This window comes from Neolamprologus multifasciatus, chromosome 14 (genome assembly GCF_963576455.1).
Source record: "Neolamprologus multifasciatus chromosome 14, fNeoMul1.2, whole genome shotgun sequence".
Lineage (NCBI taxonomy): Eukaryota > Metazoa > Chordata > Actinopteri > Cichliformes > Cichlidae > Neolamprologus > Neolamprologus multifasciatus.
The window spans coordinates 8,831,359-8,859,305 of NC_140452.1; the positions used below are offsets into that span (position 1 = coordinate 8,831,359).

Consider the following 27,947-nt stretch of genomic DNA (forward strand, 5'->3'; position numbering starts at 1 on the left):
GACCAATCACGGTTGAGTTCCTCACAGTGCAATGACGTAGATTGCGCGACGCCATTACGTAACTTGGTAGAGCGGAAGCGCTAGTAGACGCTGTATTTTCTTCTTCTCGAATGGTGCTCTATTTTGAAAGGTACAGTTTGGACATAATTTTAAAAAAATCACAGTAAAGTAAGTTGTATACAGTTAAGCGAAGTCGAGGGGAGTGGACTTTAGAACATGTTTTGCTATTTAAACATTATTCTTATGCTATTAGCAACGAGCTAAGCTAATAGGGGGTATTGAGTGTTCGAGGGATAACAGTTATTCAGATTATTGGTAGCCCTTCTCTTGCTTTCGGTTTCTACTGCCCATCACTTACATGTTTCTTATGTCAGGTATCATCATGTCAAAGCAGCCGTTGGGAAAAACGCTGCTGAGGAATGTAATCCGACACACGGATGCCCACAACAAGGTGCGTTTAGACTCAACAAGTGTTTGTAAGATGAAGGTGGAGGGGTTTTTTTATGTGCACTAATCCATTGATTAATTACTTAAAGCTTAAAGTTGAGCTGAGTTGATGATTTGTTTAAATGAATGCATTGCTTCTGTTTGGTCCTTTAGGCTTCCTTTCCACAACTATTTAGCAGGAAATGTTATAATTTTATGTTTTTTATTCAGTTGTAGTCAGTTGTGTATAGACGCTGTCACAGTCTGTATGAGGTCAGACAAAATAGCTGACTGTACACTGCAGCTATAGTCTATCTTTAACCTGTCTAGGAACAAAATTACAAAGCTTGTACGAGAGCGATACATCAAGCGCAGTCTCTGCTTGCTCAGATTAAACTCTTATACAGCAGGTATAAAATACATGTGTACACTAATGCATCTCTGTGTTGTCTTTGTGTGCATCTTGTTGTGCAGATCCAGGAGGAAATTGACATGTGGAAAATGCGAGACTGGGAGATCCAAACATCCCAACGAAAAGACTTTTCAGATGCAGAGTTTGTGAGGTAAATACCTCAATTTAATTTGATCTACCTGAACACAAATGAAATCACAGCACTTTTGAATCTTTGTAATGCAGCTGTCATTTTGATTATACATTGACTTGATGATTTAAGGATAATGGTTGTATTTCAGAGGACATATGCACTGCGACCGAGTGTCAGATCAACGTAGAGACTTTAACCGAAGCAGAGAGCGTGCCTCAGAACATGATGACAGAGAGGCTCGATACTGGACTCGAAAACTGTATGAATTTGAGTCCAATGATCCTGACAGGTACTGTACAAAAAAACAAAACATAATGAAGTGGCAGTGGTCATGTGTTTCCAGTGTGTAATGGAAATGCTGGAGTGCTACATCAGATGAACTAATATATGTGATTTCATATATTTCCGTCACAGATGGGGACATAGTGGGTTCAAGGAGCTTTATCCCGAGGAGTTTGAAAGTGATGGGTAAGCAGAAATTTCATACATACCAAATGGGTTATTATATATTCAAATAGATATTCAGACTTTAAAAGGGCACTCATGCAATTTACCGCATTTCCATGGAGTTAACCTCCCAACCCTGAACCTTGTAGTAATGCAAGACCAACTGATACCAGGCTGAAGTCTGTTACATAATTTCATTGTTAACAAAGTAGCAGAAGTAAGAAGAGACTCCATTATGAGACTTGCTCCCTGCACTGAAAAAAGGGTACACCCATTAGATCAGGGGTGGGCAACTCCAGCGCTGTGTCCCATTTCAGGGTCTGCACGCTTGAAGTACGCATTTTAAGTGCGGTTACATCATCGCCACGCGACGACGGCTGTCCCAATTTGAAGTGTACTTCAAATGCATACTCCAAATGCGCCGTCGATTTCCCCAAATATCAAGCGTGGTCCGGTGCACGCTTCGTGGTCCCATATATCCCACAATTCATAGCGCGGCGGTGGGTGTGGATAATTTTGCCGCAAAATACGGCAGAAGGGAACGGCGGAAAAGTGAACTGTCAAAAGTAAGTGCTGAATATGACGTCACTTATTCATGTGCGAATGTTTAATAATGAAGAACATTAAAACATTGCTGTTAGCCACATGTCGGCAAAGTTATGTGACACTAGTGATGTTTGTACTTTCAGCATTAACTTGGTTTTAAAGCCTCTACTTCTAAATATACATATAGTCGACCTTAATCTTACAGAGAATCTGATGATTTTATGGATAATTAAAGTCAGTCATATATCCACAAACACAACAAGCTGAAAGTCAGTGATATATATATATATATATATATATATATATATATATATATATATATATATATATATATATAATCATAATAATCATAATAATCTGACAATACTATATATTGGCCATATTATATTTACATTACCATAGTGAGATGACTTTAGTCTCATGAACAACATTAACTAATTATTATTTACTAGCTAATCTTAAATGACTGTTCAGTACAGAAATGAAGCCCTTGAATCATGTTTTACAGTCCTGTGGTCTCAGCCTCAGATACTCAACTAATCAAAGTGATGTCATGACAAATGATTGACCAACAAAACAATTTTCTCCTTCATTTCTGTCAAACAAAGCTGTATGTAACGTGTCTCGCGGTTAGTATCATGGTTGCTAGGCAACCTGAACAGCGCGACGAAGCATATACCGTCCCATTTCACAAGCCTCTCACTTCCGCACTTATAGTACGCACCGTACGTAGTACGCGTAGTGCGCGTAGTGCGCGTACTTCAAGCGTGCAGACCCTGAAATGGGACACAGCCCAGGCCTCGAGGGCCGGTGTTCTGGGAATCCATCCTACCTGGAAAAATGCTACCTACCCATCCTACCCAATGTTTCTGCGCAGACGCGGCGCATGCGCACAAAACCAACGCCGAATTAACTTCTTTTTCTCTTACCCATCCGGAATACTTCTTATGGTTATGGTTAGGGGTAGGGTTAGGTTTAGTTGCAACTCACCGTCAAATTATAACGGGTAGGACGTTTTGTCAGAGTAGGATGGTTTCTTAGAACACCGGTGTCCCTGCAGGTTTTAGATGTGTCCTTGAACCAACACAGCTAATTTAAATGGCTAAATTAGCTCCTCAACATGAAGTTCTCCAGAGGCCTGGTAACGAACTAATCATGTGATTCAGGTGTGTTGACCCAGGGTGAGATCTAAAACCTGCAGGACACCGGCCCTCGAGGCCTGGAATTGCCCACCCCTGCATTAGATAGTTCATTAACTATTTCGATTTTATTAAGTACCTCAACATTTGTCAAAATAACTGTAATTATGAGTTGTAAATAGTGTTAAAATCAGGTTCTGACTTTGATCACAGCACTTTCCTATGCTACAGCATTGTTTGGTGTGTGATTTTTAGATGATGATAATGTGTCATTCTTAAAGAAAATTTGTGCATATAAACTAGATGTTGTCGTCATGAAATTAAAACGTTTTTATGTGGTGTTACAGGTGCATAAACACTACAAATGGGTCATTTTGTCTGTTTTTAAGCAGTTGCTAGGCCATTATGATGGCATACCTCTGAAACAGATAATAGCCTTCGAGGACCTAAGCTGTAACTGTGCAAATTTTGATTGCTCCTGATTGTATAAGAGGAGCTCACAAACAAAGATTTCATGTATTACTGTAAAATACTATATGCACCTGGTCAGATGGTATTAGCATCCCAGCATTATTGTTTTTGGGATAAAATATTCCATGTAGTCATTTAACAAAGCTGGATATTTCAGGCAGAAATACTGTGACCATAGCTGTGGTAGATTTATGATATGCAAGCTTCATTTCATTTGTATTTGTAAAGATTTTACCCTGAACTGTCTGACCGCTTTAGTTTGGTGAAGTATGTTGCTAATATTTTTACACTGGCATCAAGCACTTTTTAAACACTTGGTCTTCTAATTTTGTTGTTTAATAGTGGTTTCCAAACAGCTCATGGTTTTGCTGATATTTTTACGAGTATTACTGGTAAAAATGAGGGGAAATGTGCAAGAAATAGTCAGATAAAGTATTTTTAAAAAGTTGAGAATTTGAAAATTATACAAATGCCTATAATTTACACCCATGTTGATATAGCTGAGTGAGGGGGCCCAGTGTAAATAGCTGCTGTGTAACTGTTCTCACCTGGGTGCAAATAGTCACTCTAGTAATAATGGGTTATTATCCAGATTTAATGGATGATGAACACACAGTGTTTTAATCTTCACACAGCCTCAAACATTCACACCTCCATGATGTTAACATTCTGGTTATTAACGAGCTTCCTTGTTAATGAATCTCTACCGTTCATACTTTCTTTTAAAAACAAAGAGGTCTTCAAGTCAAAGCTGAAATAAACTCTAGGATTACATCGTAAACATTATGTTTCTAAGACTTTACAGAGAGCTTCTTTAAAGTAAGCCACAGAAGAGATGGTTCTCTTTGCTTGACTGATCTTCACGTCAAAAACCAGAGTATTTCCCCTTTAAGCCATTAGATCATACTTCTATTCATACTAGTGGTGTCTTTATATTTATTCTTCTGACTTTGTTTTACTTTAGTGAAGAAAACAGTGCCAAAAAGAAGATGAGCCATCACAAAATGAAAAAGTCCAAGTCTGACACAGAGGCATGCTTATCAAAACGGTCCAAAAAATCCTCACGGAAAAAGAAGAAAAAGAAGAAGAAAGGTGAGGACGGAAAGCGTAAGAAAGTGGACAGTTCGAGCAGTGACTACAGCAGCGATGACAGCGGTGCTACAAAAGACAAGCAGAAGAGAAAAAGGACTAAAAGTCGACATAAAAACAAGAAAGCTTCAAAAGCCAGAGGAAAAGACGTGGACAGCAGCACAGAGGACAGTAATGATGAGATAAAAAGGGAGAGGCTGTCACACAGTCGCAAAAAGCGAAAGCACGATTCGCACAAAGACTCCGACTCAGGGCCAAACTCAAAAAAGAAGAAGAGGAAAAACTGGAAAGCAACGGGTGAGGAGAGCTCGGACAGCTCTGCCGACTGAGGCGCGCTGCTAAAAACTGATGCACAGTTCAGGTAACGGCCACTGAAACTGCTGCAGATTCCTTTGTTGTCCCTAACTCTGCTGAGGGCTTTTCACTGCAGGCATCTTCTAAATTGCACTTTGTTTAACATCAACAAACCTGCGGTTACGGGTCTTTCCGTGGGCGTCCTGCGTGGCAGAAGCTCATCACCTCTGCAGAGATTCGAAGCACACTGTACAGCAGTACAGACAGCAGGGAGCATGAAGAAGGATGATAGGCTAGCAACCATCTGTCTCAATAGGTATCCTGTGAGCTGCAGGCACATTGATTGATCGACTCACCTCTGACTGTCTGCCTCACATAGTGACCTTCTGTCCTCAGACGACCAGTGTTTTTATTTTATTTATAAGGAAATGCGATTTGAATAATTATTTCCGATGGAATATGTATTTTATTTTTTTTCATGTTTTGCAATTTTCACTCTTTGTATAAAGCGTGTTGTCATAAAATAAACATCTATTTTGTATTTTTTAAAATTATATTTAGTGTTTAAAATGGTGTATTATCTGTTTTTAAAAGAACAAGAAATGATCATCCCCGGATTTCTCTAAAACCTTTAATCCATTTAAACTAACAAGTACTGCCTATCCACTTAAAAGTTGACATGGTTCCGACAGTACAACGCCTAAAGGTTTGTAGATCTGGGCAGAAAAGCGTGAGGGTATTTGTCTTCCTGTCTAACTTTTCTGGAAATGTTCACATTATTTTCTTATTAGTTACAGCAAAAACTGTATCTGTGTGAATGACATTGTGGGGGGGTCATAAATATGCAATCCGGAGAGCAGTTTTAACTCAGGGTTTTAATAACATACACACTGATTGTCTTGCATCCACGAGGGTTTAAATGAGTTGTAACAGATACATTATTTATAATGCCGTGGGTGGTTCCTGTTCTTTTTCTTCTTCTTCTGAAAGTAAAGACCAGAATAAGGACATAAACCTTACACTTAAAAACGCATCAAGTTGGCCTCCCTCCCCACCCCAGCAATTTCCATATAGCACTTTATTTTCCTCTGTCACAGAGCTCCACTTTTATACTATTAAAAACACATCAGTGAGCCACACCGTCACTGGCAGACACCTCCTTTCATTGCACTGAACGCTGGCATCGTCGTTTATTCTGAATCATTCCCACATGCACCATTTTGCTGCAATAAATACTCATTAGATAAACAATTCGCTTCTGAAAATAGTCCCCAACATATATACTGCTTCCTCTGGTTTCAGTAACATTAGCAAAAACTCCACCGATGAATTGTTCTCAGAAAACGATTTACCGTTTTTAAAAAATGAAAATAAATTTTCGTTATACAAGAGCTACAGATAAAGCAGTAGAAGTTGTTGCCATGGGATCTGTAACAACAGCCTTAAATTAGGAAATTATTCTTTAACTTGAAGGCACGTGCACGCACGTACGTTGAATCTAAGCAGGCTGCAGTATAAAGGTAAGCACAACCATTGCTCTGTGTGCAACATGTTTGAAGCCCAAAACAGAAAAATAATGAGATGGCAGTGTAAACGTAGCTGGCTTCTGTTAAAAATTCTTACTTCAATGCTTTGAAATAGCTGCTGGCGTATATATATATATATATATATATATATATATATATATATATATATATATATAAAATATTGCATTTCTGATGAAGAGGTGTTGTGAATCTCTTGATTTGTTGAGTTGTTTGTCAGGAGAGAAACAGGGTGGCTTGGTCTCCATGGACTAACATGAATCAAAGACCTCGCCACAGTCCTGTTGTTTTTTCATGATACCAAAGAGACTTTCAGACACTGCTGCTCATGATCAAAGTAAGTCTAGTGTTTGTAGAGCTACTTTTTGACTGCTATAGAAGTCTTGTCTGTGATACCGTTGAACACAGATTGTCCTGTGTGGTCTTATTGTTTCTGTAACCTTAAGACGGCACCTGAATGTAAAAGAAAAATGCAAAGATGAAAAAAGGACGACTCACTAATGCCGTACACAGCTGATACCACTTTCATACATCACTCCTGAAAACCACCGTTCTACCCATATCAACGCCAGTCTCTGTCCAGACTGGTAAGAAAGAGTAAGCTTGTGCCATCTGTGTATTTATAGATAATCTGATGCCAAGGGAAGTGTTGGTAAACCGTTTTGAAAGTGTGTGTACTGGAAAAGCCTGAAGCACTTCGCTGAGTCTGTGTCAATAGGCTAAGTGTTCTCTCTAAGCAGCAGAGAGTGAGCTGTGCTCGGCTTGGCTGCAACTGCCTGAATCTTGGAAATGGAAGAAAGCAAGTGAAATTCAGCAAGTCAAATCAGTTTTGACGGCGGTTTTTAAACACGTTGCCACGGTTTATAAGCATTTTGGCAAAAGGGCAGAATCCAAAAATGACTGTCTATTACAACCTTTACATGATAGTTAAGACAATCTGTTTTTAGAAAGGGGGGAAAAGGTTGTTTTTGCTGGTATCATTGTAATAATTTTAGAAATTAATGTCAACCCTACATTTTTTTAAGCCATATTTGTGCTGCTGCATGTTACTGCAGACCTCTGGATGGTTTAGTGTTTTGAAACTGATCAAAACCCTTGTGAAAACCTTTTAATTCATGCGAGTGGCATAATTCTAGATAGGACAAAGCTATTCTGTTAGTCCACTCAGGTCCAGAGATATCTTTATTGCCCCGATCACATATGTGCAAACAGTGGAGGCATAGCACCGAAAAAAGGACAGGGGCGAAAATAAGTATTTAGTTAAAACCACAAGTGGAGTTTCACATAAGAACACAAAAGCATGACTGCGGTCTTGAACAGAAATAGTGTAATTTAAAAATATATATATAAATATGTACTAAACTATGCTAAGATTGGACTTTTCAAAAACACATATTATATGGTTTGAATACGGAATGGAGAAACTATTAAATAAAAATAAACCTGGATCAAGTGTTGGTCTTTTTTTTTGCAGTTATTCAGAACTGCTGATGAGAAACAACCCACCCCCCTGGTGTTCACTAGTTTGACTATCCAGGCCAATTTTTTAAAGGCAGGGTGATGTCTCAGCCTCATCCTCCTACCTAGGCAGATTTTTGTGTCGAATAGTGGTTACAGATGTGAGCACACACACACACAAACACTTCTCCTGTTTGTAGAGCCGGCCGGCCTCGCAGCTCCAAACAGTTAAGCATCAGTAGTTACTGTAATAAGGAGATGGATTCAGCTCAAAAGGTTTGTGCACGACAAACTGACAGCTGAGCATTGACACCCCAAAAGTTAAATCCCCCTTCTTGAAGCTATGTAAAATGAGAATGTTTGCGCTGTAAATTGGTTAAGTGTGATGAGGAAGGATGAAGGGATGACCTCGTTCTTGGATTCAATCCTCTCCGTCTCCGAGGATGCAAATAGGAGACTCGGGAGGATTGGAAAAACCCCCAGTGCGACTTATCTTTCTGCTCCATGTTTTATCTCTCGGCTGTCCACGCAGCTCTGTTTCATCTCAGCCTGTTCTGAGTAGCTGTATTCAGAGGGAGAGGGTGTTTACCATTTCAACAAGCAAATACCCCTCATCTGCTCTGATCATATCTTTTCCTGTTGTCCGATCTTTTTTCTTTTAGCTACACTTGAGTTCGCCTGCTGTATCATGCATTTGTATGCACTACATAAACAACTGTTTTAAAATACAATATATTGCCGTTGTAGGCAGATGTTTTGACATTTCAGGTGTTAAATTCTTGGCATATCTAAATTTTTAATGTAACAGTTAATTATTATTACATATTTCACAATGGCACTTGGGTAATAGAAAAATCCGCTGATGAATGAACATGTTTACCGGCAGTTTAAACCTGCCCGATCGATTTTTTTTAATATGTATAAACACTTAATGAATTTTTAATAACTCAATTTGAGGATTTGTTCAACATATTTCATTAAATATGACCATAGCCTACTGCTGTCTTGTTTTGTGTTACTGATTTTATGTTTTCACACCAGCTATAGATGCTGATAATTACATTAACAAGCACTTAAAAGCGTCCTGATAACTGCTCACAACTGCATTATAATGATTTATTAAGTGATACGTACAGTACTGCTTTTACATGTTTGAAAGTAAATTCCCCTCCTGTTGTTTATTATATATGTTTAAAAACAGGATTCTACACAGGCCATGTTCAAATGGTTATTAATATATCCTCACTGCAGTATGCAATTAATTAGGAACCTTGCAGAGCTTTGTCTCCCCCTAGTGGCACGCCTCAGATCTTACACCCTTGATAATAACAGCTGGCTGCATTTGAATTCAGCACCACGTCCAGTTATCGTGTCCCCTCCTCGTCCCACTACCACTCTGCTCAGTGGTCATAGAGGAGCTTTCACAGAAGCCTTATAAATAGCACAGAGAAATCAAATATTTATCTTCTGAATTTGTGTGTCCCTTCCTGCAGTGGACAGACACGCACACGCACGCAGACTCACGCACACACACGCGCGCGCGCGCACCCTTCTACTGCTGCAGCACAAGAAGGAAACGCCACTACAGTTAACCCACACAAAAAAATTTAATACCCTTCGTGAGGGAGTAGATGGTCCAAACCTTGACATACTAAATAGGGAGAGGTGTGATGACACAGGTTTTTAATGTAAAAACTTGCAGCCAACACCCAAATGCTTTGTAAAAAGTCATGTGACATATGACTTACTTACTTACATAGTTAGTACACATACACCAATGTTTTAATATACTTATATATGTCTTTTTTGTTTGTTGTCTTTTATCCAGACCAGCCAGATACAGTACCCATTAATATACAGTCACATCTGCAACAATACCGATTTTAATATCATACAGTCCGACCGTCAGAGAGGAATCCATGGCAGGTTTCCAGGTCCATCTTCTCTATGCAAACACATAAGAAATCAGCCTTTGTAAAATTCCGCTCTCTTTTAATAATCATTATTGTATAGACTGGTGGTGATACTTGTCCTTGTATCTCGTGTCTTCTGTGCAAAAGTTTTGTTTTTTTTTGTTGGTTTTTTTTTTAATTTTATGAACCCAAAACATGATTGACATAACAGGATACCTGGCTGTTCACTTTACAGTTATGATGAAGTTTTTTTTTCTTTCTTCTTCTTCTTTTTTTTTTTTTTTTTTACAATTAAACAGTTACATCCTAACGCCACACCCCCTTGGCATATCACAGAAAAAGGAGAAAATTAAAAATCCAACACAATGCTTCCCGTTCTCAGTATTGGAAAGCAGTGGTAGAGAGGACGGTTTATGACTACAGTGAGCAGCATCCTCCATTCGTACATTTTTTTTTTTAGAATAAGGCACTGCTGCATAAAGAAAGGACATGGCCAACAGACTTCTGTGGGAGCATGACGGGGAGGCAGGATGAACGAGACCGTGTTCTTCTCCAGCAACTCGCAAGCTCGTCTCAGTATGTGTGCTTGTGTTTATCTCTTGCTGTGTGCTGGGAAAGTGTGTCATATGGCATGTAGACATATTTGTGTTTTTACATGTGTGTGTTTGTATGTGGCTGAGCCATTTCTTTTGGCTACACTACTTTACTCAGACTGTGCTCTCTAGCATCCACTCAGTGCTGCTGAATGTAACTCTCCTGCTGGCGAGCGGCGAGGACTCCATGTTGAGCTGGTTGGTGGATTTGTGCCACCTCGTCCTCGCTCTGCGCGGGTAACTATGACTCTGAAAAATGGAGTAATCCCCGCCGTCAAACGAGAATCTGTGCCTAGTTCGTGCTAGCTCATTAGGGAGCAACCCCATGTTGGCCAGGGTACTCTTCTTGTCCTTGAGCCTGGGAGCCTCCTTGGTGCCAGCATTGGGGCCTATGAGACACAGGGACATGGTGGAGCCTGTCAGGCTATTGTCCATCTGCGTGTCGTCAGATGGGGGACCAGAGCGCTCTCCATCCAGGCTGGTTCTTCTCTTCATCTTGTCTACAGTCATGGGAGGCAGCTCCACCTCCAGTATGGCAGTTGTGGCTGCTGAATCCTGCTTTTTCTCACCGTCCACCCTCAGCACCAGTGCCATGCACTCTTTGGGTGCTAGGGCTTCATGCTGGCCTTCGTCAGAAGGTTGCTTGGAGGCAGAACGCTGGAGCCGGTGCTGGCTTCCATTGGTCTGGGAGTGCATGCTACAGCTGACCTTGGTCTTGCTGTCCTCCGGGCTGCTGTAGGCCTTGTAACGAATCATCAGGATGATGATGAACACTAACACCGAAGCAACAATTATACCACCAATAATGATGATCATAGTGCCTCCCAGGAACTGGCTGTGCATGAAACGGCACTGGCTGACCTCACTGGCTGTGTGGAACTGTACGCAGCCGACCACGCGGGTAGCTGTTAACGAAGTGATGCCGTCATCGTAAACCGCCAGCACACAAAGGTCGTATTCCCGTCCTGCAGCCAGATCATTGATTAAGAAGTTCTTGCTGGTAGATGGGATCATTCTGCGGAGAAAAGAAACAGCGCAGTGGTGAAGATGTGGAGGAGTAATCTTAAGAATTACAACACCTACATGCACTGATTTGCACAAGGTGTATTAAATCACACAGAGGTGTCAGTTCTGCATCAGAATAAGGTAACAGTGCCATTACCACAAACTTTAAATATCACTCTGGTAGACAGACATAAAAACATCACACTTCAATACAGGCGACTTCTAAGTGCATATGTGGTATTATATTGTAAAAAGGGTGTAAGAAGTTGCTCGATTTGGTTTGTGTCTAACAAAGTGACAGCGAAGGTGATAAAAAAAGGCAGGAGAGGCTCACTGTCTCGAGTATATGCCACAACAGCTGCAGGCTGGAGGACAAGTGACGCATGATGTGAAGACAGTTCGGATGTGTGAATACCTAAGGTCACAGTTTGTTGGCAACTGTAAGATTACACGACTCTAAGTACGAAGGAGAAAGGCATTGTCTTCAGGTCAACATTGGCGTTAATATAATTAGAAGCTTGTTCCTTTTCCCTAAGGGAAGACTTTATTACCTACAAATGATAACCATCAATGTACCACCTAAAGACAAAACAACACTCAGCTCCATGCTAAAACGGGATGAGAAAATTATACAGGAGAGCAACTCATTATATCTGATAAAACCTTGAAAAAAAAAAGAAAGAAAGGAAGGAAGCAAGAAAGTCAACCACTATTATTAACTTACTCTGTGAATACATAAATCCTGGGATGCTTTTCAGTAAAATAGATTCAGTTAATTTGTGTCACGTTTTGCATAATAAACACGTGAAACTTCAGATTCTCATACTTTAACAGTGTGTTTGCAAATGGTAATTTTTATCCATTATTCTAAAGAGTAAGCTCATCCAGTGTAACCATGCAAAACTTTTTAATTGCTGCAACTTTGTTATATTAATTTTTTAAACTAGTGGTATTTGGGAATTTTATCAGAATTCTGAAAAAATGATGAATCGCCCAAGAAATCTTAACGCTACAATGCTGAAACGTGGAAAACTTCTCCATGTAAAGTTGAAGCTGCTTGAAATAAAGCTAAAGCTAGCTTGAAATAAAATCAAGACCATCTGTAAGTGACAGTGATTCTCAAACAACTATTTTTATAGTTTACTTCAAATTTCAAACACTTTGTTGGAAGATAATAAGGTAGATTTCCTCAAGTGCTGTTCTGTCCTGGGATTCCTTACAAAAAAAGATAGGTAGAACTCCAAACTGAGTGTAAGGAGCTTGGAAAGAAAAGTGTCTGGACTTCTCTAGGTTTCCTTAAAGATGTTTCACCTCTCATCCGAGAAGCTTCTTCAGTTTTAAGAGCAATTGGTGGAGGTTCCCAGGTTTTAAGCCCTACGGGAGTGTCCCCAAGAGGGTCATGGACCCTATATCCTCTACGTCTATGATCCTCTATCTCAGGGGTGTCAAACTCAAATACACAGTGGCCCAAAATTCAAAACTGGAACAAAGTCGCGGGCTAACGTTAATATTTATTGAAATATATTTATTCCTCCAGATATAAGAATGAATCTTTTCTTATGGACTCAAACACGTTTTGCTGAAAAACTGAATATGGAACTAGCAAAGCTTAATATTAAACAATATATACATTAGCTGTATAATACCAGTAGGTCAGCTCTAATAGTAATTTGGTATGGCTTTGCGGGCCAAATGTAATTAGGCTGCGGGCCAAATATGGCCCGCGGGCCAGAGTTTGACACCTATGCTCTACCTAATCACACAAGCCACGGTGTGAAAATGGGTGTGGGTCACAATCAGCCAAGGTTTGATTTACTGAGGTTATGTGGCCCAGGGTGTGAGTGGGCGATAAGGCGTATGGGAAGAGATCTTTCCGAGCTCCTTAGACTACAATGACCTGGATGACTGAGAACCTTCACAGACAACTCCAAACTGTTGACCATGAACATTATCCATATGTTCAATTTCAGATATCAAGAATATTTTTTCTGTAATTAGTAAAATCTTGTTTGCAAACGCCTATTGTTGCTAGACATACTTTCCATACTTTTTCTGGTCTTTCACATGAGCTCTTTATAAAACAGGGGGCAGAGAGGATTTGTGAGTTTATGCATAATTTTTCTTTTTGTGGATGGGTTCAAATTACCTCAAACGAGTAGACCAAAACAAACTCATTCATTGCAATCACTCCCCTGTACACAAAGCCATCTTGCTGACATTATTTATGATAATTGGCCACAATATCTCACAAACTGTCTGTGCTACAAACAGTGTTGGGAAGGTTACTTTTAAAATGTATTCCATTACAGAATACAGAATACATGCCCCAAAATGTATTCTGTAACGTATTCCGTTACGTTACTCAATGAGAGTAACGTATTCTGAATACTTTGGATTACTTAATATATTATCATGCTGTTTACAACTACATGAATGTACTATTGCTGTGATTTATTACTGTTACTGAAGGTCCGCGACTCCGAACCGTAGTAAAGGGACCTCTGGCTATGGGTTCTGTGTCGGGCTCGTAGCCGAAAACTAGCTTTACTTTGTTGTCTGGGTCAACTTTGCTAGCAAGAGACAGAGAGAGGCGTTGAAAGGCTGCTCCAACAGAACTTATTGTTTTTGGAGGAAAACACGAACACGGTGTACAGTCGAGTCTTAATAGCTTACTTACAACTGGGCTCGTCAGGCACTCTTCTTGGCTGCAGTGGTTATTATTATATTTACATGCTTCCAGCTCCCGTTTTTGCTCGATGACAGCTCTTGCTTTTCCTTTTTCTCCCTCCTCTTGCTCACAGACACATAACGTGTATGGCAGTCCATTCTCCCTGCAGCACGGACTACACTGCCTATGATGCTACATTCTTTAGAGCTATACCTGTAGCATTCTGCCTATTAGCTTAGCACAACAACAACAGGCGCTCTCTCACCCAGGAAACACGCAGAGAGAGAGCGTCACCCTGTAACCATGGCAACCGTAACGCTGCCGCCTGGAACAACAGAACGTAGCTGTCAAACAAAACCCAAACAGGCCTGACCCGCCACAATATGAAACAGGAAAATACCGCCGTGTAATCCATTTATTTCAAAAAGTAACTGTATTCTAAATACCACCTCTTTAAACGGTAACTGTAACGGAATACAGTTACTCATATTTTGTATTTTAAATACGTAACGGCGGTACATGTATTCCGTTACTCCCCAACACTGGCTACAAAATAGAAACTTGGCAGAAAGCTGAATTTTTCACATTTTCAAAAAAACTGCTTTGATGGCATCACCACATGGTTAGTTACAAAGGGTAACCCTGCATAACCTACATGTGCACATTTCGATTCCGAGTTGCTCAGCTAGTTAAGTCTTAAGCTTCTAGTTCCAGCAGCTACAAACAAGCTGCAAAAGATTTTAGCAGTTACATTTCATTTCAGTATCATATATCTAACACTTGTCATCTATACTCCAAACTCTGCAAAATATTTACACATACAACTGAGAAGTGTTAAATAAGTATCCCCCTGAAACCCACAGGTAGATTCTGGGGTGATGGATGGGTTGCAGGCGCTGTGGCACTGACATAATTGTAGCAGCAGCTGCAATTTATCTTATACTTTATAATGTAACTCACTGTTAACAATTTGCCTGCGCTGACAATGTTCTTTATGTAACCAAGACACAACAAAAGCAAATGCAATAAAGTTTGAAATCATTTTCATATTTCATACACTCCACTTCATTCTGTTTACAGTTACCAGCTAATTATTTTTCACTTTAGATACAAAACATCTAAGTATCTAAAATATGGTACACTGTTACAGACTTATGGATCTAAAAGTTTAGGCAGGGGGTATGACTAGCTCTATTTCAACTTTCTCTAACATCTAAATATCCCATCCCATGTTATCACATCAGCTATGAGGTCAATAATGATATGAATAATATATAAACCGCTGACTTCTCTCATTTTTGGCTCATAAAAACAGCATAAAATCCCAAACTGCTTACAATGTTTTGAGCAAAAGCATATTAATCCTCTCATGACACCTCAGATGTATGTTGTTACTGTGGGCAGCCCTGAGGACTTTCATCTGTAAACAAATATTTTTGTAGTGCTCGTACTGGTACTTTTAACTTACAGTAAGTAAATGATCTGACTCCTTCTTCCACCGCTATAACCAAGCCTATCATTAGACAACCACATGTAATCACACTCTGTGTTGCAACCAATTAATGCAGACACTTGCTAATGAAACAAACAGTTACATGCAGTGAAATAGTTAGCCTCAGTGTTATTGTTGTTGTCATATTATGTTTTAATGATACTGAAAAGACTATTTAGTCCTTTAGGGTGCTGCACTCATAAGCAGTTCAGCTGCTTGAGTGCTCTGTCATAATGTAACAAGCAATTACAGAAAATATAAATATCTTAAGTGTACTGTACAATTTCGGCACAGTAAAATTTTCATTTATGTATAACTCTCTCTCCTGACTGCACTAGAGGAGTTGCTTGTTTTTGGACGCACTTAATCATTTTGCTTCCTTGGGATATGTCAATCTCCCATAATGGACAGCTGTGTCATTCAGCAGATGGTCAATCCAGATGTCTCACCTTTCCTCATATCCCTATCTACCCTCGTTCATCCATCCCGGCTTCATAGCTTACCTGTACACCAAAGTATCATCTGCCGTGCTGTTGTACTGAATCTGGTACATTCTGATGCCAGGGATATGGCGCTCAGATGGCCAGCGGATCACAGCGGAGGAGGAGGTCAGTTCAGTGACCATCACCCTTCTGTCCTGCTTGTCATAGCCCTTGGTGTCATTGCCAGATTTGGAGGAGGTGGTGATGTCTGAGAGTCCAGGGTCCTCACGCATGTGGCCTGTGTTGTTAACAAACAAGGGTAAGGGGATCATGTTGATCTCAACAGCAGCTGTAGCGATGCCTGCGGCATTGGATGCCACGCAATTAAATGACCCACTGTCCTTCAGAGTGGTGATGAGAATATCAAGGGTGCCATTATCATACAAGACCGTGCGGGAATTGTTATGCACCAGCTTGCCATCTGGTGACCGCCAGTGAATATCTGGTTCCGGATCACCCACAGCTTTGCATTTAAGAGTCACTCCTTGCCCTTCCATCACAAAAGGCTTACTGGTAAGATGTTTGGTGATTAGCGGTGGCTCACAGATAAACTCCTCCTCTTGAATAGACCAGAAGTATTTGTCCATGAGGTGCTCTGGGGAGGCACAAGTCTCCAAGTCATCCTCTCTTGTTAGCCTGCGCAGCCACAGCAGCTCACAGTTACAGTGCAGGGGGTTTCCCCCAAAACTCACGGTCAGAGTAGACGAGCTGGAGTCCTTGGCATCAGACAGGACCTGAGCGTGCTGGAACAGGCTGTCTGGCGGCAACTTCTGCAGCCTGTTAGAGGTCATGTCCAGGCGGACTAGCTTAGTGAGCAGTGTAAAGGTCCCTGCTCCAATGTGGTCAATTAGGTTGTGGTCCAGTGTGAGGGTGTTAATGTTGGTCATTTTGGCTATAGCTTCCCAGGGAAGGGTGCGCAGGTTGTTATTGGAAAGATCCAAGTCCTCTATTGTGGAAACAAACTCATCAAACGAGGTGGGGGCCACCTGGTGGATCTGGTTGTTTCCGAGGATGAGGTGCCGCAGGTTGACGAGGCCTTTAAAGTGTTCGCTTTTTATAGCACTGAGACGGTTTCCATCCATGTGGAGCGCCCGCAAGGCGCGCAGGCCGAGAAAGGCATGGGGTGTGATCTGACTGATGGTGTTGCGGGACAAAGTGAGGTGGACTAAACTAGTCATGTTGTAAAAGTCTTTCCTGCGGATGATGGTGATAAAGTTGTCAGTGAGTCGCAGCTCGACAGTCTTGCGATCGATGGTGGGGGGCACGAACAACAGACCGGTTTTAGCACAGAGCAGAGTCAGAGTAGGGGAGAGGTGCTGGCAGATGCAGCGGCCGGGGCAGCTGTATCCCTTCACCAGGGCTGCAGACAGCAACATGCAAAGAACCAGCCGCTCCATTGTTGATCGGTTTCCAGATCCTGTGTGTGAGATAGACAAAGGGAAACAGGGGAAACAGAGTCAAAAAAACAGAAATCTTTGAATGAATAAATAGTACCAGGCTTTATGAGAGCCTGCTGCAAAAAACCCAGAGTCTGACCAAGGTTGTTGAGACTGCCAGCAAGGTATCAATCACAAAATGAAATGGAGCTTTTCTGAAATAATGGCACCTGGGATGATGAAAGGCTGCGCCAACCCTGTCAGAAGCCCATGTCTCTGGAGCTTTTTAATGGAAATAACAGAATGGGTTTTTTTGTGCCACCAGGCTGCATCACCACTGGGCCATATAATTTCCTGAATGATCACAGGGCAGTTTTCCTGTATTAGGTAACCATGCCATGTACATGTCCATCACGGAACAAGGCTTGTGTGTTTTTCTTGCTCTGAATTCCACATCGGGGAGGAGAATTAAAGGTAGAAAGGGCGCTTGTCAAAAGTACTCAATGATTTCTGTAACCTTTTCATACTCTCTGCCCTCGCCATGCCTCTGAGATGTACAACAAAATTAGACAGAAACCTGTCATGTAAATTTTGGCAAGGAAAAATAAAACTGGAAAAAGTAGAAATGCGGCCTGTTTTCATTGTTCATCCGATGGAAACATTATTGAGTGATTCCCAGGTTTTGAGGATGTTCAGATTCTCTGATTCCCATTTAGAAATATTGATTTCAGTCTTTGAGAGAACACGCCTGTGGTGACAGGAGTAAAAAGAAGTCCTTGGCAGTAATAACCATAAAAAGCCCACTGGAGCACACTAGCTACGTGCTGATGTTATATTGCCAGTGGTTTTACCCTTTTTGGCATTCATCTTGACTACTAATACCTTGTGTTTTACTGTTGATGAGAGCCTTTTAATGCTAAAGCAGAGGGATGGCAACTCCCTTTTCCCAGCAAGGTTTAGAGATTGACACATGGGTTACTGCAACCCAGCACTCTCCAAACCCACAGGGAAACGCTTCTTCCCAGCCAGATCCAGTGTGTCAATCAACAGCAATGTTTCTTTTTATTGGGTCCAGCATAATTATCTTAATTCATCCTGAAAAAGCTGGCTGTGGATTTTAAACACAAGTGATGTCTCTTTTTTCACAATTTGTGATGCTTTATCCAATTTGTCACAGCTAATTTTAGAGTCCCTTTTTCTACATTCCACTACGTTGAGGTGGTGCTGACGGCCTTAACACCACAGATTTTTGTTCCCCCATTGTGCCCAAAGCAAAAGCATCTAGTGCTAACAGAACAAACAACGCTAAATTAAATTTGATTCAAAATGCCTGCGGTGAAATTCACAGAATATCTTAAATGCCACATGTCAAATTTCATTAAAAAAAAAAAAAGAAAGCAGAGTGTTCTTTCTCTACCTTTCAAGCTTTCCCTTACGCTTTACACAAACACTCCCTTTTGCTTAAAAGCGATCAAACCCGATCTGATGAGAGTTATGTTCTGATAGTTCTATGTAAATACTGATAGGAGTAGGAAATTGTGCGTGCAATGATGTCTTTTTACATCAACCTGTGGCACACTGGCCAGACACTAGCGGATATTCTCAGTTGCTTTTCCTATTCGGTCTGTTGCACACGCACACAGACACACGTGCACAGACACGCACTGCTGGCCGGGTGGCTGGCAACCGTCTGACAGCGAACACGACACCTCTTTAACTATGAGAAAGTGCTGCACAATCAGAGCACTCATAAAATCTGGATGTGTGTGATGTCATTATCTGAGGGAAGTAGAACTGTTTGAAGCACAAGTTCAAACCAGTGGGATAGTTTATCAAAGATAAACTGCTGATCAAATTAACCCAGCAGTGACAGCTGTGCTGCTACTTTAGACTACATTAAGTGAGATACTAAACCAAGACCTTTGGTCCATTTGTGTTTACACCTCCTTTTCTCGTTGCTTCGACTCTGCAGGCGTAGCTGTTACCTCTAATTCTAAGACAGTACAGCACGCACACAGTTATTTTCTGCTATCTGTCACATTTATACTGAGGTTAGACCGCATTCCTGGAGAAAAAACACATACTCTGTGTGGACAAGTCTTCAAGAGAGAATTTATACAGTAATGTTCTTTTGTGCGACTCCCTCGTCTAAATTAATTCTCCAAATTTTCTATTTTTAAGCACAGTGGGGAAAGCTGAAACTGCAGTAGGTTACAACAGGGAACGCCATGTAAATTCTTATGTGGGAGCTTGTCACACTCGTTTGTTAAATTTCAATATAGTGGTGACCTTGCTTGATTGTGTTAGTATTTAGATGCTAACTAGGCCACAAAGCTCACAGTTTCTCAGAGGACCATCTGTGTCTGAGCACTTCCTGCCACACCGTCGAGGATACTCTATTGATCTTTCAGCATCTCAGGGAGGGGGAAAACTTTGTTGCCACGGCAACTCTGGTGTAGAATGTAGGTCTTTGAATTGCATTAAGATGATGTTAAGCTGCCCGATAAGCGAGGCTTCGATCTTAATGGTTGCCGCTAAGAAGGTTGGATGGGATGTGAACAGATGTATGAATGGCAACGTAAATTGAAAGAAAAGGGCAGCTCTGCTTCGCATTTCTATCTTTGGTTTATTGCTTAATAAAAGTGCCGGTCACCAAATCGATATGCAGGCAGCAGCAGAGAGCACAAGGTGAACCGGAGTTTAGATTTGCTATGTCCAGCCATGATACAATACAACCTTTCACAGGGAATTAGCTAGCTGTGTTACTAAGAAAAAGAAATTGAAGAGGCTATACTTTGAATTGGTAAAGGAAAATAAGGCTGCTGGACACCAAAACAAACACAATAAAAAGGGAGAATTTTATGTGATAATATAAGCAGAAACACACACACACACACACACACACACACACACACACAGATTAAAATTATGAAGCTGTGAAACTACTTAGGTCATCCAGTGATTAGCAATGGGGTAATTGAATAAGCAGTTAACAAAAAAGTGTATAGCCCTAAAAAAAGAAAGAAAATATAAGAAAATATACTTCACAGTATAGATATAATCAACATTAAATACTACACGCTTTAAAAAAAAAGAAAAAATTAGACCACTCCCATTGCCTAAAATCCAGAAATCGCCTAAAATCCAGAAATCGTCTAAAATCCATAAAAAATGCCTTGACATTCATTGCCTTGGTCACAAATTTAAGCTACTACATGTCTAAATGGCAGGATTGTGGAGATCCTAACAAATAACAATGTAAATGTATATCGAATACAGGAACCACTCAGAGAGCTTGGACCTCCGCTAAGGCAGATCACTCTCTGAGCAGTATTTACTATTAAGGAATAAATGCTGTATTTTGTATACATGAATTGTTTTTCTTTGTTCTTTTTTTAAAAACATAGCTTAAAAAGTTTAGTAATAAATATCAAATGACAAGTTTGGGTTTTTTTTGTACAGGAACATTGTGTATTCAAAATGTTATGTAATTAAATGATTATAACCTTACTGTAATATACATACTAAAGTCATAATGAAATAAATGTTGCCAATACAAAGAGACTAGAATGTCCAAAAGAATAACATGTGACCTTTTCTGACTTCCACTGATGGTAATGCGATGTTTAGAACCCCCGTATATCATTCCCTATAGGCCTATATGTTGCCAATACAAACAATGTCAGTGAGAAATCTCTAAATAGCTTTATTATCACTTTGACCTTCAGATCTTTATATTTCGCTTTCAATATTTTCACAATACACACAGCCTAGTTCTGAGGCTTTTTGTCACTTTTTCACCAATAAATTATTAAGTTACCCCCGAAGACCTCGGTGGATGTAAGCCAAATTTGACTGGATTGTTAACACGACCCCACTCTACACCCCTACATACCAGAATTCACTCAAAACTTGAGAATCACACACGCTACTAAAAACATTACCTCCTTGGCAGAGGCAATAAATAATTTTGTTCTAATTTACATAAAATGTACAAGTTTTGTTTTAATTGTGACTGTGTTAAATTTTACATCTTAAAATACAGTGCACACCAGTTTCGAAGAATTCAGTACAGCCTAGTAGGCCTCCACACGGAGACTAATGACTGATGAATCATCTGTATTAGAGGTGTGTTTGAGTGGGTGGTAAAAACAGGCATAAAAAAACCCAACTTTTCTTTAATGCTCGAGGATGTGTGAGATTACATTCTGCTTTGTTGATGACGCTCAAGCAGGAAGGACTTGTTTGCAACTTGTGTTGTTGCCAGCAGTGACAGCAGTTACCCAGGGAAAGCATTTCAGCATTAGGAAATCTGATGACTCCTCTAGGTGAAGATAAAGGGTTTTAATTTTATATCCTAAAATGCTTATGTAATGTTTTGACAGTTAATTCTGGTATTTTCTGCTTCAGATTTCAATGTATATAAAGATCTCATTAAACTATGAGTTTATTCAGAAGCATTATCAAACCACCGCCTTTCATGTCGGTGGAGATGCTAATGACTGACCTTCAGTTCGGAATTACTGATGAGTGTTTTTAGGTTTCTTTTATCTTCTTGTATAAGCATATATTCTGGGTCTGGGGGTGGGTGACCTGTGTAGCAGTGAGAAATGTTGTTTGTGATGGTTGTTGCTTCTTCATCCTGATTTGCAGGATGAAGAAGCAACAACATCAATTAATTGTCTGTCTTGAATAAAGCATATTGAGGTTCTACAGAGTGCACGTGGGCTGATTTTTCTCTTGCCGCTGGCACTACATTAAAGCAGATGGCAGCTGGGGTCGAATGGATTTGTCAGTTAATTGATTAGTCATCAAGTTTTTTGATCACTAAATTCTTTTTCTAAATTCAGTTATCAAATGATAATTATGGAAACTGTTTCCATCCTTCAAAAATAAGCAAAATGCAGCATATTTAACAAACTTGTGACCGTTTCATGTGCATATGTAACTTTTTCACTTGATGTTTTTTCTTCCTGTTGGCTGCAAACCATTTCACAATAATTTTATTGTCCCTACAAACCTTAATGTGTCATTTTGGACCTTTTATCAAATTCATATGCAGACTAAGCGTGCATATGAATTATGTTTTTGCATTTATTCTCCACTCTCAGCCTGTTAAACACCACCAGGGCTGCAGCTAAAAGACTAAAATCTGGTCATCAGTACGTCTAAATATTAATGTTACTGAAAATTAACCGTAATCTATCAGATCCCCTCGTGTCCTGATGATTGAGTTATAATATTTAGAATTCTGTGAACGGGTATAGCCGGTTTTCCTTCCTGGCTTCAAATAGGCAAGACTTTATAACTATAGTAGGTCTTTTACAGTTTTATCGACCATAGCGCTTCAAGCACACACACATTTATATGGCACATACACATTAATGCAGCACTTCTAATGCTATACATCTGCAGGAAGCTTTTTCTATTACAGACACTCACACCGCTGATTTGTCTGCGAAACTCTGTTGCTTTCAGCCTGTATTATATGTTTAACCTCTTCATATTTTTATAATATCATAGCTCAACCTTTCTTTGTAAAAGCAGTCACTCTACTGTCAGTCGACTTGTTCATGTTTCTGGCTGGTTATATCCTGTCACTGCCACCCCTTTCATGTGAACACGCTCATACCTAGATCGTGAAACCCTGAGTTAACTCACTGAATCGATAACAACCTCTGTGTGATGACTTAGCTTGAGTGCCAATGTTCGGCCGAGAGTAGGCAAATTATGGAAAGATATCCTGGGTATGCTGAACTTGCTTTGTAGTACAGGGTCATGTATGCATAGATAAACAGAAACACACTGAGAATACAGCATGAAAACCCAGCGGCACAAAGAATTTTAAATTAAAGAATTAAATATATTAGAATTAAAGCAACCACAGACAGACATTCAGATCTGCACGAAGAATTCTGCAAATTTTTAGTTGTTAGATTTATATTAGAAGCAGCCAACCATCCATTCACTTCCACTTATCCTTTTCAGGGTCGCAGGGGGTGCTGGAGCCTAACCCAGCTGTTTTAGGGTGAGAGGCAGGGTATATCCTGGAAAGATCGCCAGTCTGTTGCAGGGCTAAGTCATAGACAGAGACAACCATTCGTGCTCACATTCACTTATGGCTTATGGTTTAAGACAACTGGTCTACTGCAAACACAGTACAAGCAGTGGTTAAGGGTTTTAACCACCTGTCCAGCCACCCATTAAAAACACTCTTGACCACATATTAAATACTGTAGGATTCATTGTTTTTTTCAGCAATTACATGGGTTTGTAGCAAACATGAGGTAAATAAAACCCTAACATTAACATGAACCCTGCATTGACAATGAAGTGCTCCAGAACAAAAGCAATGTACCAAGAATCAAAGCACCGGAATATACAAGCTACACACACTGTCGCCATGTATTTGTTCAACAGAGCTGTACTTGAAAGTATAAATGATCTCCAAGGATGGGACGTTTGGAAAGATGCTGTACCTGTACCTCTGTTCTGATCTTAATAACTCATATCTTACTGTAGCAAAAGTGAGCTATAAGGCTTTCCCCACCACTTGGGAATCACGAAGCTGTCATACTGTCTTGTTGCTGACCTGTAAATCTTATTGGACAGATTTACAGTCTTATTGAGCTTGTTCTTATTAGCTAACAGACTAATAAAGACACCAGATAATAAAGCAGAAGGTCAGAATACATTCCACATAGGGCTGCTCGATTATGGCAAAAATGATAATCACGATTATTTTCACTGAAATTGAGATCTCGATTATTTGACGATATTTATTTAACAATAACAATGTGTTGAATAATGACTTTAAAGATTGTCAAAAAATAATATAAAATAGTGTGAAAATACTGATAACAGTGCAAATGTTTGCAATATAAAAAATAAATGAAAAATGTAAACATCTATGTTTAGTGAACTTTGCAGTGTTGCTCTGTGGTGCAGCTACGACACTGTAGCAAAGTTTACACACTATGTCTACTTGATCCACGTCTGACTCCGCGAACCCATAATGTTTCCACACCACTGAAGTTTTTTTTACCTCTCTTTTCAACCAACAGCAGTCACTCTCCTCTCCAAATAACTTCTGCTTAGCTTTCCGAGCTTCCCTCGGGTCCTCATAATCAGCGGTCCCCAACCCCCCGGCCTCGGACCAGTACCGGTCCGTGCGTCGTTTGGTACCGGGCCGCGAGAGTTGAGGCTCAGGTGTGAAATGTATAGTTTTCAGGGTTTTTATCAGTTTTCAGCGTTATTTTGTTATCGTTTTTATCGTTTACTCGGTTTTCCTGGGTCTTTTCACGTGTGTTATGAATAAATTTTCTTTTTTTCGGTACCGGTACTAGTTTTATTTTGTTGTATTTATCCGCGACACCTTAAAGGCCGGTCCGTGAAAATATTGTCGGGCATAAACCGGTCCGTGGCGCAAAAAAGGTTGGGGACCGCTGTCTTTTAAGATCAAATCTATAAGATATCTTTATTAGATCAAAAATAATTACCTTAATTATTTTGGCGTTTAACTGAAGAAAATAGCATGACACTAAGTAACAAACTCAGCCAGATATGCACAATAATTAGTTTCATCTTCTGTGTTCACGCAAACAATCACTGTATCGCTGTAAACATCAGACATGCAAGTTAGCCTTGCATACAATAACACACATCTGTAACTGCCACTAAACAAATACACCCATCATTATATATCATTTACAAGCAAGCATAATTCTGCACCAGGCACACACACGTGAGTACACAGCCACCCATGCACAGTTACAGGACACTGCATTCAAAAACACAACTACATGTCTTCACATCCATGCATTTACACATTAACACAAAGATAAGCATACAACAACAACAACGAAAAGCAGTAAGTGCTCAAGAGGAATAAAGAAAGAGGAGAAAAGATTATCAACAAATGTGCCATTTTCAGCTTGGTTTTCTGGCTCAGGCTAGTACTGGAGTAAATGTCGCCCTGTATGAACCACAGATAAAATTTGTTGCTTCTTAAAAATGCTCTAAATTCTTCACACATTCACAGCACAGATCTGTTAAAGCCCAAATGGTGACATTTTCTTAAACATTCAGATGCTTGCTTAAAAAATGGCTAAAAATAAGAGTGCAGAGATTGCTGTGAAAATGAAGCAGAAATGAGGTAGAATCTTAAACAGCAGCTTCTATTCATGACTGCGTAGCTCGTCCCCGCTGCTGCCTGCTTAATGCTTACACCCAGGTTTACATATTCAGTAAAACAGCTGCAAGGATCATAGTGCATCTTGGCAACTTTGAAGAAAGTCATAAAACTTGAAAACTGTGCTGTGAATCTTAATTTTAGCAGCCACGGGAGGAACAGTTTGCTTCTTCACCTGCTTGTACACACCCACATGTTGTATGTCCACGACAACACAGCTGGAAATTTTAATTAAGGACTTCCATGAATTCTCGTTACGTTACATCAAGAAGGAAGAGGTACAGGCTTTAAGAACTCGGAGCTGTTAATAAATCACAGAACAGTCATATGAGGTGAACGCACCTTCTAGTTTCACGAAAATTTAATATACTGATCAAGTATAGCTCCAATAATACTCGTCCTCTGTAACTATAATGTAGGTTTTAACTACTAACATTAAATCTTGCAGAAACACGCTATTGCCTATTGGTTATATAGAATGTTCTGATGTTTTATAGCCGAAAAGAGAAGAAAAAATTGTATTAATCATCATTAAATTTGTTACTAAACCATTTAAATCTTTTTACGATGTTTCTGGGCAATTATGGTTGTAATTTTTCAGCATTTTGAAACATTTCCTAAAGGGTAAATCGGCTGTTAAGGTTGTATTTGTGGCAGCAGTGCATTTCAATAACAATAGTAGTTAGTTGTAGCATTTACGTCAATGTGACATTGAAGCAACGGTATGCAAACAATGCATTAGTGTGTCCTTACCTCAGAAAAACATCTGCCCAGAGACAGTGCATTGTAAGGACATTTCCTGGACATGACTTTGTCAGGAAACCGTAAATGCCAATTAGACGATACAGACAGTGAACTACTGGCTGACCTTGTGTGACTCTTGTCAGGATGCAGGCATAATTATTGACAGCCGGAGTTCATTGGTGCCAGCTCTGTCTCCACCAGTGGACGCCGAAAACCGAGGCTGCGTAGCCCCGGGGATTTCTGGTCACATCTCATCAATGGGGGTGGGGGGGAGTTGTGGGTGTTGTCCCAAACAGGAGGAGCATTTGCATATTATAATTACGTTTGCACGCAGAAGCGGTTTTCTCAATTACATCCCATTTAAAACTTTCAATGAAGAAGAACTGAGAAGCACAAGCTACTGCAGCTTCATGAGCTAATTGTAACCTCCTCCCTAAACAAGACAGCAAACATGATTATTACACCAGGAGTGAACAAGTATAGTCATAGATGCCACTTACTGATGGAACGCTTGGGTGATTGATTGTTACCCTTTACCTGCTACCTGTTCTTTTCAATTTGAATACCTCCCCTCAGAGATGTAATCAACCCTCAATAGCTGCTCCTGTAATTACAACATACTTTATTGATAATAAATATGCTTTAAAATATCAAACTTTCAAAGTTAAAAAGCAAAACAAAAAACAACTAATTATGAAAGTTGGTGAGCCATTATTTTTGACTGCAAAATGATAATAGCCTATATTTACATGTGAAAAGAGTAATCTAATGTATTGGAGGGGACGCCTTTTAATTATTGTTAATTAGGGTTTTAATTAATGTTTTCACATAATATCTACTTAAGTAATTTGTGGACAATCTCAGTGTAGCAGTAAACACTGAAAATCATTGTCAGGTTGGCAAAATTTTTTAACAGTAGTCTGTTAAAAAAGAGTAGAGCACAAAAGGGGAAAATGTTCATATTTACATTTCAGAAATGGAAATCAGTTTTTAATTTGACCGTTTTGAAATAACTGATTGATTAAAATAGTTGATTAATTGCAAGTTGGGATTATCCACAAATAATCTCCAAGTCCTCGTTAAGCATTTCTTTATATTAGAGAATCCCTCAAACAACCAAAGGGTTAGTGATCTCCAGTGACACGTTCCTGTGATCATGTCAGTTAAGTAGACCTTTACCGCAGCAGACATTTGATATTTCGACATTTGACCAGTCAAAGTAGAGAAAGTACAGGCTGTAATAATGAACCAGCAGGTGAAAAAAGCAGGACCTTCCTCACTGGAATGCAACCAATCATTAACATGCTCGGGGTTATATTCTTTCACAGACCCAATAGTTGAAGCGGGTGATCCATTTATCGAAGCTGGAGGTTCGATCACCAGCTCCTTCAGTTTGCATGACTGCTTGACATGTAATTCATCCCTCATGCCTCCAGCATTGTTTATGTGTGCGCGAGACAGATAAAACCTTAAAGTGCACAGAATAATGGCATGGGTGAATTGGTGAACCTGGCTTGTAAAAGT

General features: G+C 39.9%; 2 protein-coding genes and 1 long non-coding RNA gene across 7 annotated transcripts in view; 2 read left to right on the forward strand and 1 right to left on the reverse strand.

Annotated features, from left to right (window-relative positions):
• The first annotated feature begins 24 nt into the window (after positions 1-24).
• On the forward strand, positions 25-6,619 carry nkapd1 (NKAP domain containing 1). 3 transcript variants are annotated; one of them, XM_085131741.1, is made up of 6 exons: positions 25-130; positions 375-451; positions 901-989; positions 1,120-1,260; positions 1,386-1,439; positions 4,539-6,619. In XM_085131741.1, exons 2-6 carry the CDS (start codon positions 383-385, stop codon positions 4,990-4,992), a joined length of 807 nt encoding a protein of 268 aa, XP_084987867.1. In that variant the 5' UTR covers positions 25-130; positions 375-382; the 3' UTR covers positions 4,993-6,619. The 3 variants fall into 3 exon arrangements, with proteins under 3 accessions (XP_084987867.1, XP_084987866.1, XP_084987868.1); XM_085131740.1 differs by lacking the exon at positions 25-130 and having other exon boundaries at positions 166-451; XM_085131742.1 differs by lacking the exons at positions 25-130; positions 375-451 and adding an exon at positions 740-836.
• Positions 6,620-9,547: 2,928 nt separating this feature from the next.
• The window catches only part of lrfn1 (leucine rich repeat and fibronectin type III domain containing 1), a 137,457-nt gene continuing 119,057 nt past the window's right edge, over positions 9,548-27,947 (reverse strand). For all 3 annotated transcript variants that reach the window (XM_085131745.1, XM_085131744.1, XM_085131743.1), the window contains 2 exons: positions 16,134-17,529; positions 9,548-11,480 (listed from right to left, as the gene is read on the reverse strand). In XM_085131745.1, coding sequence (XP_084987871.1) covers positions 10,580-11,480; positions 16,134-17,509 — 2,277 coding nt within the window. In that variant the 5' untranslated portion in view covers positions 17,510-17,529 and the 3' untranslated portion in view covers positions 9,548-10,579. The remainder of the gene's footprint in view (positions 11,481-16,133; positions 17,530-27,947) is intronic.
• LOC146503506 (uncharacterized) lies at positions 11,477-20,516 on the forward strand. The gene is made up of 2 exons (XR_014868874.1): positions 11,477-13,742; positions 14,696-20,516. It is a non-coding gene; the product is annotated as an uncharacterized LOC146503506 (long non-coding RNA).

Coding starts and splice junctions, on each gene's coding strand:
- nkapd1 (XM_085131740.1), top strand. CDS start 359: ATGTTTCTTATGTCAGGTATCATCATGTCAAAGCAGCCGTTGGGAAAA. Junction 452..900: donor ACACGGATGCCCACAACAAG/GTGCGTTTAGAC, acceptor CTTGTTGTGCAG/ATCCAGGAGGAAATTGACAT. Junction 1,261..1,385: donor GAGTCCAATGATCCTGACAG/GTACTGTACAAA, acceptor TTTCCGTCACAG/ATGGGGACATAGTGGGTTCA.